Source organism: Panthera uncia, chromosome D4 (assembly GCF_023721935.1).
Source record: "Panthera uncia isolate 11264 chromosome D4, Puncia_PCG_1.0, whole genome shotgun sequence".
NCBI classification, from domain to species: domain Eukaryota; kingdom Metazoa; phylum Chordata; class Mammalia; order Carnivora; family Felidae; genus Panthera; species Panthera uncia.
This window is the reverse complement of record NC_064807.1, coordinates 65,039,264-65,054,044: the sequence shown is the minus strand read 5'-3', so window position 1 is coordinate 65,054,044 and position 14,781 is coordinate 65,039,264. Positions and strand designations below refer to the sequence as shown.

The window sequence follows — 14,781 nt, the reverse complement described above, 5'->3', positions numbered from 1 at the left end:
TTTTTTTTTTTTTCAACGTTTTTTATTTATTTTTGAGACAGAGAGAGACAGAGCATGAACGGGGGAGGGGCAGAGAGAGAGGGAGACACAGATTCGGAAACAGGCTCCAGGCTCCGAGCCATCAGCCCAGAGCCCGACGCGGGGCTCGAACTCACGGACCGCGAGATCGTGACCTGGCTGAAGTCGGACGCTTAACCGACTGCGCCACCCAGGCACCCCTTTACATACATTGTTTTAACAAATTGAAAATATCAGGAAGTAGTCAAAATGAAAGTTTTCCTGATATTATAAGAGAAATTCACTTCTATAACAAATATAGAAAAAACCTGGCTAAAGAAACTTAATTTCATCTTCTAAAGTAACTCAACGGGAGCCTGGGTAGCTCAGTTGGTTAAGCCTCCAACTCTTGATTCCAGCTCGGGTTTGTGGGTTTGAGCATCGCATCAGACTCCATGCTAACGGCACAGGCCTGCTTGGGATTCCCTCTCCACCCCTCCCATGAGCTCATGCGTGCTCTCTTGCTCTCTCTTTGAAAAAGAGAAATAAAACTTAAATAAAATATCTAAAGTAACTCAAAATATTCTTCACAATTACATTTACTTTCTGAGAAAGAAATTCATAAAATGCAGTCATTTTACCTGATAGTGTATATTCAGTACCCTTAATATTATCAATTATCTCCCAGCATCGCTCATCCTTTACACGTGGAAGTCCGTCAAAATTAGTTTTCCGATATTCCAGTATAAAATGATCAATTTTATTATCTTCTTCTGGCATTCTCCAAGCCACTGTTACAGAATTGTCAGCCACCAAACACTCTACTGGATCTATCTCTGGAGCTTTAGGAACTGAAAGAAAAAAACAGGCTCATTTCTCATTTATTAGTACTAATCCAATATTCACGTTTGTCATTCAAACTGCTTTCTTCAAGTTGCTTTTGAATGGTTCCATTGAATCAGGCTACGAGAAAGGATACCCTATAAATGCAAAGTAACTATTTTTCCAAGTTCCACTTAAAAATTCGTTTCAAAGTTCTTTCACAGACGTATTCAAGATTTATTAAAATCTTATTTGGCAAAAAGCAATTCGAACATGCTAAGGATAAAGAACCAACAATGACTTGTTACTTCTCAACACATATTTTTTAATCTGTTACTTCAAACAGCTATAGAATATAGATGAAATCACTACTGACAAAATAGAATAACTTGCTTTGAATCCAATGATTATAATAATTTAAGATATTTTCTATGTATTTTTAAAATCTTGTTTATAAAAGAATTGTAGGGGCACCTGGGTGGCTCAGTCAGTTACGCATCTGACTTCAGCTCAGGTCACGATTTCATGGTTCATGGGTCTGAGCCCCTCATCGGGCTCTGTGCTGACAGCTCAGAGCCTGGAGCCTGCTTCGGATTCTGTGTCTCCCTCTCTCTCTCTCTGACCCTCCCCAACTCACGCTCTGTCTCTCTCTCTCTCAAAAATAAAAACTAAAAAAAATTTTTTTAATTAAAAAAAGTAGTATGAATGACAACAGTAATTCTGAAAGGCCAATTTACAGGTAGATATCCTGTAGTATCCTGAAGTATCATTTCTTCTTCTACATCTATGGCTCCTTCTCTCATCTTTTCCTTGTATAAACTTACTTAGAACTTCTGACCTGGCCCACACAAGTTAATACAGTAAAACCTTGGCTTGTGAGCATAATTTGTTCCAGGAACATGCTTGTAATCTATAGCACCCATAGATCAAGGCGAATTTCAAGAATTATTGGCTCAGTTGTGATCATGTGACATTTGGGGTCACGTACTATTCGTATTGCAAGACATCACTCATTTATCGAGTTAAAATTTATTAGAAATCATTGCTCATTTGCAGAACACTAGCAGAACAAGCTACTCACAATCCAAGGTTTTACTGTACTTCACTTATGCTACCTTTATTAGTTCCATTATAGTGTCATGACTACTAATCTGTCTTTTCAGCTAACCTCCAAAAACTAAAGGTCAGTTCTAACTAGAACCTGTAAGTAAAAAGCACCTGTAAGTAAGTAAAAAAGCACTTGCTCCTTCAATCCACCATGTCCAAACTGTTTTAGCTACCAGCCTAACACCATCACTTGATGTAAGCTAAAAAGAGAATACTAGCCAAAAGGTCCCTAGTTGGCTCTCTCACATATGTGGAAAATAATTTGAGACTCAATTTCAAATGGTTTTGGCTACTGAAATATCCTCATACTAATAATCTAATAAACCAATGTTAACATGTTATTACTGGAAATAAAATGCCATCTGAGCCAATAACCACAACTATACTGGTAATTACAACAGCTAATATGCACTGAGTGTTTACTATGTGCCAGGTACTCCTTTCAAGAGATTTAGAGATTTCAATTCATTTAATCCTTACACAAACCCTAGAAGAATACCATCACATTTTAAAGATGAAAAAAATGAAGCAAAGTTAAATAATTTGTTCAAGGTTCACAGCAAGTAAATGGCAGCCAGGATTCAAATCTAAGTCTGGCCCTAAAACTTACTGTTAACTATCATGGTATTATTGCTTCTCTCTGCCAAACTAGCAATAAAAAATATCCCTTTGACGGATTCTTAAAACAGAATTTTTACTACCAGGGAAGTAATTCTCTAAAAGTAAAGACTAGGAAATTTAATTATTCCTTTGCTGATTGAAGAAAAAAATTTCCACATTACACTTCTTTAATATATACATTTCAAAGTTCATTACCAAAAAAACCACCTTACATTATACACACACACACACACACACACACACACACACACACACACACACACTTACCTGGCAAAAACTTCAAAGTTTGCAGCATCTGTCTTTCCTGAGAAAAATCCACCATTAAATGAGTCATGTTGTCACTGACCTTTGGTTTCAAAGAAAGGCGAAAGGCTGAAGCCATTGTTACTCTATGGCAAACAAAAATATACTTTTAAAAATAAAAGAATGGGGAGTATACCATATTTAATTTATAAATGAAAAGACAGACGTTATTTCACTTTAGTAATATCAGAAACTATAACAAAGGTAACAAAGCTAAAAATAAATTTGTTCTCAGAGTCTTTCGAAAATTAACTAAATAAAAAACTGTAAAATGTTTTTAATTTTAGACATTCAAATATAACTTAAAGCAACTTTCCTCCAGCCAGTTTTATAAAATTGTACACAAATAAAAATATCTCAAGAGAAAATATCCCATATAAAATCATCATTAGCAGACTCAACAGGGATCCGAGCCTCTGTACGCTCAATCTCACTGACTTCCTGATGCCAACCTCACCCCTTCTCACGTGCCAAATCATGAACTGCATACTCTCTTTAGTAGTCACAACTACTCCATGTATCCTCAAATAAGAGTAAAAGTACACTGACCAAATATTGTGCACCTGGCAGCTGCTAAAGATGGGCCACAGATGAGAAAGGAGAGAAGTGAAATCACAATTTTGAAAACCATGTTAGTAGGTGTCGCTGTGATGCATCAAAATCAGCTAAACGGAAGGATATAAGGAGAAACAGCCTTGTGAAACCATATGCCATGGAAATAACAGTCCAATACACATTTATTAGATGAATATGGTATTAAAAACAAAACAAAAAAAGAAAGAAGCCATACCAGACCTCATTTTACACAAAGTATGGGGGAACTGTTCTGTCAATTAAAACTGGAGATTAAAAGAAATTCTTATATTCTATTAATTTGCCATTTTATCTGAAATTTCAATTTCTTATATTACAATAAGTTTCCACAAGTATAACAAAGTAACACCCCTTATCATCTTTGGTCAAAGAATGATACAAAAGTACTATTCACGGATGATGTCCTGCTAGCACACAATTTGAGAGAAGTAAATAGAGCTGAGGAACAAAGGGAATACTAGGCCTAGTCATTCAAATCTGCCAAATCTACCCAGAGATACGTGGTATGGGAAGTATCAAACTTGCTATCTTCAGTTATTTTGGGATAAAAAATGTCAAACGGATGCTGTATTCAGTTAGTTTACTTCATTTTAAAACTAGGAAAGTAGGGGCGCCTGGGTGGCTCAGTTGGTTAAGCGGCCGACTTCGGCTCAGGTCGTGATCTCGCAGTCCGTGAGTTCGAGCCCCGCGTCGGGCTCTGTGCTGACAGCTCAGAACCTGGAGCCTGCTTCGGATTCTGTGTCTCCCTCTCTCTCTGACCCTCCCCCCATTCATGCTCTGTCTCTCTCTGTCTCAAAAATAAATAAACGTTAAAAAAATTTTTTTTAACTAGGAAAGTAATTATTTTATTAATAACAATGACAGCTGATCTATTGACCAAGAAGAATGTGCTATAGTGAAATACAATTTATGGGAAAGGGAACTCACTGAATACCAAGCACAATGCTGAATATTTCACACACATTACTTTAAGTTATTGGTTCTCAATACTTAAATTTCAGGTGATATCAATAAAAAGTTAGAAACAAAGGCTCAGTCTTACTTTGTTCTTTTATTTATTTATTTTTGTAGAGAGTGTGCATGTGAGTGGGAAGGGCAGAGGGAGAGAGAGAGAATCTGAAGTGGGATCCATGCCCAGCAAAGAGCCTGAGAGGGGCTCAATCTCGTGACTGTGAGATCATGACATGAGCCAAAATCAAGAATTGGATGCTTAATCGACTGAGCCACCCAGGTGCCCCACTTAGTTTGTTCTTTACTGCCCCAAGTATCTTGTGATTTGAAGACTTCTGAAAGAGCTATATTCAGATAGGTACTTAGTAAATGACTACTGAATCAATAAATGGGTTTGAACCTACTTGGATGCTTCTAAACCTATTTAAACGCTTTTTGAGAACTGTTCAAAAAAAAATATCCGAAAGTATTTTAGGGAATTTAAATCTGAAACTTTATCTACAAAACTTGATTTTAGTCACTATGGCCTCAAAGAAAAAGAATGTCCCCCAAAAGTACATTAGAAAGGTCTATTAAAACTTAAAAAACAAGAATAACCTTTATTTTCTAGTCAATGAAGATTTCAGTCTCCATAAATCAACACAGATGTACAACAATGCTATAATCTTTCAAAAGACTGAACAAATTTTTTACTTTTAAACTGAATAAATTTAGACCATTGTGTCTGAAAGCCCAAACCAACAATCTACAATCCTAGATAATTCTCTACAAGATCCTTGTGATCAGGACTGTTTTAATTCACCTTGATTTTCTTGATTTACTTCCTATCATACAAGCTGAATACAAGGATCATTTCCCCTTAGTTTTATTTTTACAAAGACAAAATAACTGCAAAACATATGCATGAGCACTTTCATTTCCTCACAGTATCTACCTAATTAACTTGACCTACCCTTTCAAGATCCCTTTCTTTCAAGAACCAGAAATCCACAACAAACCTCAACTAATCATCTTACAACATTACTAAAAGCACCCAGAAGTACATACTAGTGATCTGTAAAGTTACAGAGATCTGATGTGTATTATCTTTTCATTTCAGTTGCTAGTTTTAACTGTCACTCCCACTGTTTCTCCTGCATAACCTCTATCACAACAAATGATAAATATTCAATTTCAATTGTATATACTTGATTCCCTGCTCAGGTATGGTACACACTTTTCCTTAAAATGCCACTTCTTCCCTCAGTAGAAACTGTTTTATTTTGACTATATATTTAAATTATTTTTATATCATAAATGGCAATGATGGAATTCTAGAAGCTTGTTTCCTGACAGAGCACCTAATATCTTTATCAGAGAAACCTGGACATTATGAAGTTTTAAAACATTAAGCCCAAGACCCAGAAGTTCTCAGGCAGTGAGGAAAAATTTTGTAGGTAGCCAAAATAAATAATGTATAGACTTTGACCAAAAAAAAAAAAAAAAAAAGTGCTTTGACAGAGAAAAGGAACCCTGACTGCTGATATCACTCAGAAACTGATGAAATCAAGCCAAGAAGTAGGCTTCGAAGGGCAAAGAAGTTAAGCTTCACTAAAGCTTTGCATTCAGCCATGAAAAATGAGCATTAAATTCTGACAAACATATCTGGACAGAGAAAGAGGTAAGGGGTAAGAAAAGGATTCTTGGAAGCACAGAACCATATAGATTCCTAGGAGAGGAACAAAAGAAGATCTTGCAAGGGCTCTCATAAAAAGTCTTTGGATAGCCAAAAGCCTGATTAGGAAATGACTTCTAATCCAGAAAATCAGAGACCAGGGAAAGACAGAGTGGAGAGTGGAGTAGGTGGCTAAAGAGAATGATCTAGCCACACTGAAAGATGGATTACTCGTACCGAATTCCAGCAGATACAACCCAATTCTACCTTATCCAAAAAACTGACCTATCTAGCACCCATTCCTTTGTACAGTCAATACTTCTCACCTTCAAATTCTCATAATCACCCTTCCACAAGCAGGACTGATAAGAATGACCCACGTCTTTAATCACTCCCTGATATAAAATATACCAAAAATATATAAAAACTAACATCTGTGCTAAGAGTGCTAAAGACTGGCATGTGACTCTTGCCTCTAGTCAAATAATAGGCCATCAGAAAAACAGAATTGAAGACTTCAGCCAAGATTAACAATAGACACACTGGTTTTCACACAACCCATGATGAATAATTTTGTGAATTATCTGGTGAAGAATAAATAATTTAATCTAGGATTCAGAGTGGTGCTTTGAAGGGCTACCCCTTTCAGCAAATTTCATAATCCTCAAAGGAATAAACCTTAAGTGATAGTCTCACTATTCAATGTGTAGTGATTAGCCAGGAAGAGCAAAACCATCCCTTCTGTGGTAACCCAATCCAAAACTGCAAGCAGCTCTTTTAGCCCTCTGGTGTATTCATTACAGCCAGTACTACATTACCTTTCTTAATCCTGTCTCTACCAATGAGAAAGACCTCTTAAAACAAAGTCATCATTTTAATTTTCTCTTCCCACACACTAAATAGGAGTGGCATGAGAAACAGAAAGAGATGGCACCAGGAACAGGATGGAATGAGAATACAAAGGTGTTAAACAGGAGAGCAGTGAAGTAGGAGAGCTTTAGCTCTTGAGGACTATTAAAAATGCTATGACTTCTCAAAAAATAAGACATAATTATAAAATTTATGAACAAAAAAATACATTCCAGGAAATATGTATTTTTTAATTATCCAAAATGGGTTCCCAACCATTCATAGCTAATTAAAGAACTGTACTAAAACTAACTATATTATACCAGAAATGAAATTCTTTTGGAAGTACATAATTGCCCACAACTAATTTTTGTTAATCTTGCTGATATATTATTTATTCCAGAAGATATGCAGAAGACATTTTCTTTTTTTATACTTGGATATTAGGTATTTTTATTTTAACCAATGAAAGTCTAGTAAGAAACTGTTCTTGAATTTCATTTCTGACTTCAATATTGACACATATAAAAATGTAGGTTGTATACCATACCTATCCTTGATCTGTCTGGCAGCCTTGAAGTAAATCAGGGAGAAGAGAAAGAAGGCAGTTAGTGTTTTTCATGCAAGTTTCAATGGCAGTGACATGCAAGAAAAGTTAGGATACAAACCCTGGAATAGATTAGTTTCACAGTCATCAAAACATGTATTACAGGAAATCTGTACAGTTCATATCAGCTTGCACAATGTGATGTTAGAATTATAGTAAAAAAAAAAAATCCAGACCCCATATAAGTCACCTTAAAAGGAGGAAAATTTAACACTTCAAACTAATTCCAGATGACTATAAATGTTTTTCCTTACCTTAAGATTATCAAAGCACACCTCCACTTGCATTCAGTCTGACACTCTTCAACTAGAACAATCAATCTCCTTCATGGGGCACACATTTCTATGCAATCTAATGGTTTTCTTATACATGTCAAATCTGTTCTCCAATTTTTCTTCAGTGATCTTTCACCATTTCATCATGGTTGTTCCAAGTTTTCTCTATATGCCTTCCCTGGGCAAAGACTTTGTATTTTGAGAGCTTGCCTGCTAACATATAAAACTGGGCTGCAGTTCTACAATCCTTTATCCAAAAGAGTAAAGTTGTAATGACAAAAATTCAGACAAGGAGAAACCAGAGAAATACTTGTAGCAATAGGGTCTTTCCCTGAGATGATACAGAAGCTGCTAACTTAAACCTGCTCTGCATGAGATATGTTTGGGTTTTTTAAGGTTTTTTTTGAGAATGCTAACACAAGTTTAGGAAAGAAAGAGCTATCACTTGGTGCTATAGAGTATACAGAAAAACAATGAAACATACACACAAAAACTGCTGTCCCCTTCACATTTACATAGAATGTAATATATTTAACGAAAGTTTTTTTTCCCCCACACTGACCACCATAATTAGCAATAATACATCCAATGTAAACTATAGCTGTTTTGCTCTACACTCTAATCCTAGGCCTTGCATAACGCCTGGCACATGGTAATACTAATAGTTATTCAATTTAGTTGAACACTAATTTGATGTATATAGCAATGCTTCTGCTGCCTCTCCTCTTCAGTTCTAATACTGTTCTTATTTGGTATTGGTCATTTTTATACCCATCCAAAATATTCTGGTCTGAATATCTTTCTACACAAAAAACCAGAACTGACATTTAGGACATCAGCATATGACACATTACCAGCACTACCAGAATCAACTGTGAGACCTGTATACTAATCATTCTCTTCCCTTTATCAAGAAATTTTAGTCCTGGGGTGCTTGGGTGGCTTATTCAGTTAAACGTCCAACTTGGGCTCATGTCATGAGCTCATAGATCATGGATTTGAGCCCTGCGTCGGGCTCTGTGCTGACAGCCCGGAGCCTGGAGCCTGCTTTGGATTCTGTGTCTCCCTCCCTCTCTGTCCCTCCCCTGCTTGTGTTCTGTCTCTCTTTCAAAAATTAATAAACATTTAAAAAATTTAAAACCAAAAAGACATTTTAGTCCTTAATAAGTTTCTAAAGAGACTTTCCAAGTCCCGCATTCTGCAGGAAACAACCCAATTAGGTGGCACTGATATGTGTCTCAAGTCATGATACTACCTTGGTATTAGGAACAAGAAATGTTAAGAAAGTCAATTACAATGATTTTTAAAAACCACTGTCATTACAGCTAGAATTACAAACCAAAGATTTTAATATAAATGTCAGAGGAGAGAAAGAGGAGAATCCTCTTGTTTCTTTAAATATGGATAAGTGCCACTACCATTACCCCTAGACTCCCTTTATTTCTTCCTCCAGGTGAGGTGAAAGGACTTAATCTGAGATGAGTTTGAAAGGAGAAACCAGAAATAAGTAGCTCAGTTACTTTTCCTCTTTCTGGCAACTTGCTTGCCTACTGAGAACATATATTCTGTTCTTTGCCTCTATGCAGGAAGTTTGACAGAAACAGGCTCTCTCTCACACACACACAGAACTGAGATAGCCTTGTATTGACTATACCTAGGTGGGCAAGTCTGACTAACTCTAGGATTCAGTATTAGAAAGCTTACCCGTTGATATAAGCCAAATTCTCCAGTATCGTTTTGTTGGTATTTGGCTTATCAGCTTTACTGTCTTCTCTTATTTCCCAACTGGTTTAGAACTTGGTTAGAGAAATGTTACTTACCTGTCACTATCAAAGAACCCAACAATCTGAAGACCATTACTATCTTTTTTTAAAAAATAAACTAAGATTTTGTTTCATCTTTCAAGAACACTATACAATATATATGTTTAATTTCCCTACAACAATTTTCTTTAAAGTAATCTCTATACCCAAAGTGGGGCTCAAACTCACGAACCTGAGATTAAGATTCGCATGCTCTACTGATGGAGCCAGCCAGGCGCCCTCAATACTGTGTCTTTTAAACTGACCATAGTGATTCAATTTTGTGTCTAGAGTTACTTAATTTAGTAACGGTGCCGTTTTTTTAGTGTGTCTGTGCAAGTGCATGCATGTGCACACGCATGTAAAGCTTTCTTGTTATCATTTAATGTACTAGATTACTTGTGGCAAACCAGAAAAGGAATACATGAAAAGCCAAATAATGTTGGAAAAATTGTCTTGTGTATTTACACATAAACATACCCAGGTGATCAAACTGAAGACTCAGCATTTCCTCTTTCATTTAGGTTCAAATTCAACAGTACATACACTGTGTAAATGCAGAAGGGGTTGAAAAAGTTACTCTGTGTGATAAAAAAGGGGAGAAAGTCTCAAATTCTGAAGATACTTCTCTAAAAGGGCCCAATTTCAAGAAACATCTTAAATTGGAAAATTGTTTAATTTTTTTCTGGAATTTCTTCTCCCAAAGCAGAAATCTATCCAAAAGACACACATTACTATGCTGCCTGATTCCTCTTTCAAGAGTGACACATTCTGTCAATTAAACATCTCTGCTTAACAAGTACCAAACGATTTCAGAATTTACCATTGCTCTATCTCTAACACATTTATTTGCATCTACAGAATTCCACTTAGTGAATTATGAATAGGCCTCAGTGAATCTTCAGATTTTTGGGTAATGGCACTGTATATTTTTAGGAAGCCTTCAAGAAGTATTAGCCATATTACCTTGCTCAATACCACTGTTTTCAATTTCAATAACTATTTCTATTTCAATCTTTTATTGAAATCCTTGCCAACACTTCACTTAACTTTATTGCCTTCAGATATGGCTCCTTTCTCTCCCAATCTCTTCCTCCACCTCTCAATTAATTGTTTTCAAAATAAATCTTACAATCCTGATCAGTTATAGGAATCTATCACCTGAGACCAAACTTCTTTAAATAGAACTGTAATAAGAGTATAAATAGGAGTAATTGCAAATGGTTCTTCATAATTACCAATTAGATATAAAGAAGTTAAACCAGATCTTTCTCAATCTCTCTTGGTTTTAATCTGCTATAAGTACATACAGAAACTATTTTCTTCCATGAATTTATCAAGCACTCTGAAGGTTAAGATCTTATTGTTTCTGTATTTCTTTTTAATATCCTCATTTTTCTATTTTTATAGGAAGATGTTAGATACAAAGTACCCTAAAATAACTCAACTGTGGAGCAGCTAATTGAATAGTATTTTCTAAACAGTTAAAATGGAAATAAAATAAAAATTTTAGATCTTGTTTATTGTACTCAATGAATCATTTACCCAAAAAGAACAAAATTTGAGATTTTCAAATTTCTTCCACTCAGCAAAAGTTTTGAAATTCATCAGTAAAAAATATGCAGTCTGAGACCAAGGTTTAAGAGATCTAAGTTTCACACCACATGAACCAACAAGTTACTTAACTCGTTTAGGATTCAGTTACCTCATCTATAAGGTGATGAGCACTAAAGTATCTTCGAACCCCAAAAGTTCATCCTAAGCTATCTTATTTTCACATAACTTTTAAAAAATTATCCAAATTAAACACTTCAACAATCGAATTCTCTGAAATACAGACTAAAATGAAGAGGCCACTAGGGAAAAGTTAGTTAAAATCAGAACATTAATAAAAAGCAACAAAAATAAGAATACAGTTGACCCTTGAACAACACAGGCTTTGAACTACATGGCCCACTTATATATAGGTTGTTTACAGCATAGTGTTGTAAATGTGTTTTCTTTTCCTTATGATTTTCTTAGTAACATTTTCTTTTCTCTAGCTTACTTTAAGAATTCAGCATATAATACACATAACATACAAAATATACATTAATCAACTATGCTATAGGTATGGGTTCTGGTCAACAGTAGGCTATGAGTAGTTAAGTTTTGGGTGAGTCAAAAGTCACATATGGAGGGGCGCCTGGGTGGCTCAGTCGGTTAAGTGTCCGACTTCGGCTCAGGTCATGATCTCACAGTCCATGAGTTTGAGCCCCGCGTCGGGCTCCGTGCTGACAGCTCAGAGCCTGGAGCCTGCTTCAGATTCTGTGTCTCCCTCTCTCTCTGACCCTCCCCCGTTCATGCTCTGTCTCTCTCTGTCTCAAAAATAAATAAAACATTAAAAAAAAAAGTCATACATGGATTTTAAACTATGTGGAGGTTGGTGCTCATAGCTCCTATCTTGTTTAAGGGCCAACTGTATATCTGTTTCTGAATAACAATAGAGAAAAATACACTCATGCTGTCAAAATGATGAATCTAGCAAAAGCTAGATTTCAAAACTAGCATTTGCCTGACAGGATTTATCTTTATTTTGATTTGCAGTAGAGTCCAACAGAGTTCCTGGTAACACTCTGAATGCCACACAACACTAAGAAACTTTTCAAGTCTTGTCTATATGTTCATTCACATTGTTTTAGTATAAAACAGATTTTCCCATTAGATTTGGGAAACATAATTTTGTAATGTTTTCTCGAGACAATCTGAAAATGACTAAGGGGCAAACATTTAATACTTTCCCAATACTGTTTATAATATATAATTGAGACTCCTACCCTCACCCCAAAAATACCATATTAAGGAATAACCTGGGAAATGAAAGGGACTCCAAGAAAATGAAAAAGAGATGGCTCCAAAGAATGAAAGAGAAAATGAAAAGAGATGCTATTTTCCTTTAAGCAAAAATACTAGCTTTAAAAAAAATAAAAAACAAAACTACTACACACCAGTTGAAACCATATATTAAAAGTTTTATATTTTCGATACATATCCTTATCTGTTTATAAAAAGAACTAAAATATGATCATTTAAGCCTTCTTCACAAAGCTACAGTAAATAACTTGAAATAAATTTTGAATACAGTACTGCATACATCTGTTCTATGACTAAGCACATAAGACATAAATGCCCAGAAATGAAATAAGGTGAAAAATTACAGTTTGGGCTATTCTATTCGAAAAATTTTTTAAAGTAGGCTTCACACCCAGTGTGAAGCCCAATGCAGGGCTTGAACTCACAACCCCTGAGACCAAGACCTGAGCTGAGATCAAGAGTCAGATGCTTGACTGACTGAGCCATCCAGGCACCCACAGTTTGGCCATTCTTAACAAATATTTATATTTGTTTTTAAATTGCCTTCGTAACTGAAACATTCACGCTTTTGGTAAAGATTTTTTCCTCTCTCAGCATTCCTGACTTCAACCCACAGAAAGCACTTCTGCTAATACTCCTGTTCCCTTGAAAACACACTGAGCTTCTACCCTTCTCCTTATTTGTTCCACCCAGTGGTCAAGGCTGACACCGACTGAACAATATGCCAATGGCGAGTTACTATGAGTCTGAAGTGGGAAATACACAAAATCCATTCTCCCTTTTCGTCTAAGATCGAATGCAGAAGACACTGTTCCCCTTTCACCCCACCCTGTACTTTTTATTCCACTGAAGGTTCCATGTACAGGTACCCATTCCCTCCCTTCTAGTCTAACAAATTGGGTTATGTGTGGCAAGATAATGAACTGGATGGTTAGTGACTTAGAAACTGCCCCACAGACTCATCTCTTTTCACAAGAAGAATTCAAGTTCCAAATTTAGGGATGGGGGAACAGAAATATTAATTTTGCCAAAGGATCCAAGCAATGCTCTGCAGACCAGCTATTAGCAGAGAAGCCAGGTTTGGTGGGGTTTTGGCTACTTGTCCATCCAGAAATAAAGGAAATGATCCAAATTTCATTTGCTTGTGAGCCTTCTTCATATATATCAAGCAAACCTCTAACAATTAAAAAAAGTTAATGAAAATAAAACAAATTTGTAATGCCAAATTTTAAAAAATTAATGAAAGTATGTTCCAATATCCTTTTCCATTTGTGCCATTTTTACTCACTCATTTTCAGATTGCCTAATGCTGGTAAAAAGCATAGCTTCATATTCAAGTACTGCTGAGGTACTGCAACATGATCATTTAAATGTTAGTACTTAAAGTACTCTTTTTGAAAATAATAAACTCTAAAAAGACTCAGGAGCTGGATTTCAGCCTATGATATTTTTGTGCCCACGAGCTATTCAAATCAATCTGATTTAATCACTTTAATATGGGATATTCATAACCAGTATACCTTAAAAGAATTTATTTTCCCAAATATCTAACAATATACTGCTAGCCCAATAATTAATCTTTTAAGTCATCTTCCCTATTCTGTCAGCAATTAGGTGTTTGAGGCAAGCTTATCTATAGTCCACGCAGCTGACTAGAAAAGTGAACTTGGTTTGTGACTTGGAGTCAAACTATTATTTGGATACTATTTGGATGTACTAAGAAAATAATCACAAACAACTCTCAGTTAAGCATTTTTCTTGAACAATAAACTCAGATTTTTAGGTACAAAACAATGACAAATAATTTATTTCACCGCATTTCCAATTGGGTTAAGCAATTAAGCAATACTGCACAATGCTGAAAAACCAAAATAATAAAATAAAAAGCAAGGTGGAACATTAAAAAAATATGTTTAAACCACAATTGGATTTATCAGAACCTTCCCAATTGACAATCATCTGGGAATAAGTTTTAACAAAGTTATGACAAAGGAAAAAAGGAGAAAACAGCAGCCTTTGAGAGCAAGGGGAAAGGACTCAGAAAATAGTGGAAAGAGAAACTTGGAAGAAACAAACTTGATCAGTTTTCCCAAGCGTCCGTCCCTACTTAAATGCAACTGGGTTCAAGTTGTTTTTGAGTACTTTTGTCTATATTTTACTGTTTTCCTATCTTCTTCCTCACTCTCAGGCTGTTAGTTCTTGCTGCTATGATTATGCTTGTCATTTATAACTACCTCACTCCACTAGAAGGGGACTCTGTTAACAACTAGGAAACTGAAGAAAAAACTAAAAATTTACTAGCGCCATGTATATAATAGTCACCAGATTCTAAGAAACTATCATGAA

General features: G+C 35.6%; 1 protein-coding gene across 3 annotated transcripts in view; it reads right to left on the bottom strand.

Annotated features, from left to right (window-relative positions):
* FSD1L (fibronectin type III and SPRY domain containing 1 like) overlaps window positions 1-14,781 on the bottom strand; it is a 78,653-nt gene that overhangs the window by 34,266 nt on the left and 29,606 nt on the right. For all 3 annotated transcript variants that reach the window (XM_049627354.1, XM_049627362.1, XM_049627372.1), the window contains exons 5-7: window positions 7,449-7,471; window positions 2,815-2,936; window positions 639-848 (exon numbers count right to left, since the gene is read on the bottom strand). In XM_049627354.1, the coding sequence (XP_049483311.1) occupies window positions 639-848; window positions 2,815-2,936; window positions 7,449-7,471 (355 nt within the window). The remainder of the gene's footprint in view (window positions 1-638; window positions 849-2,814; window positions 2,937-7,448; window positions 7,472-14,781) is intronic.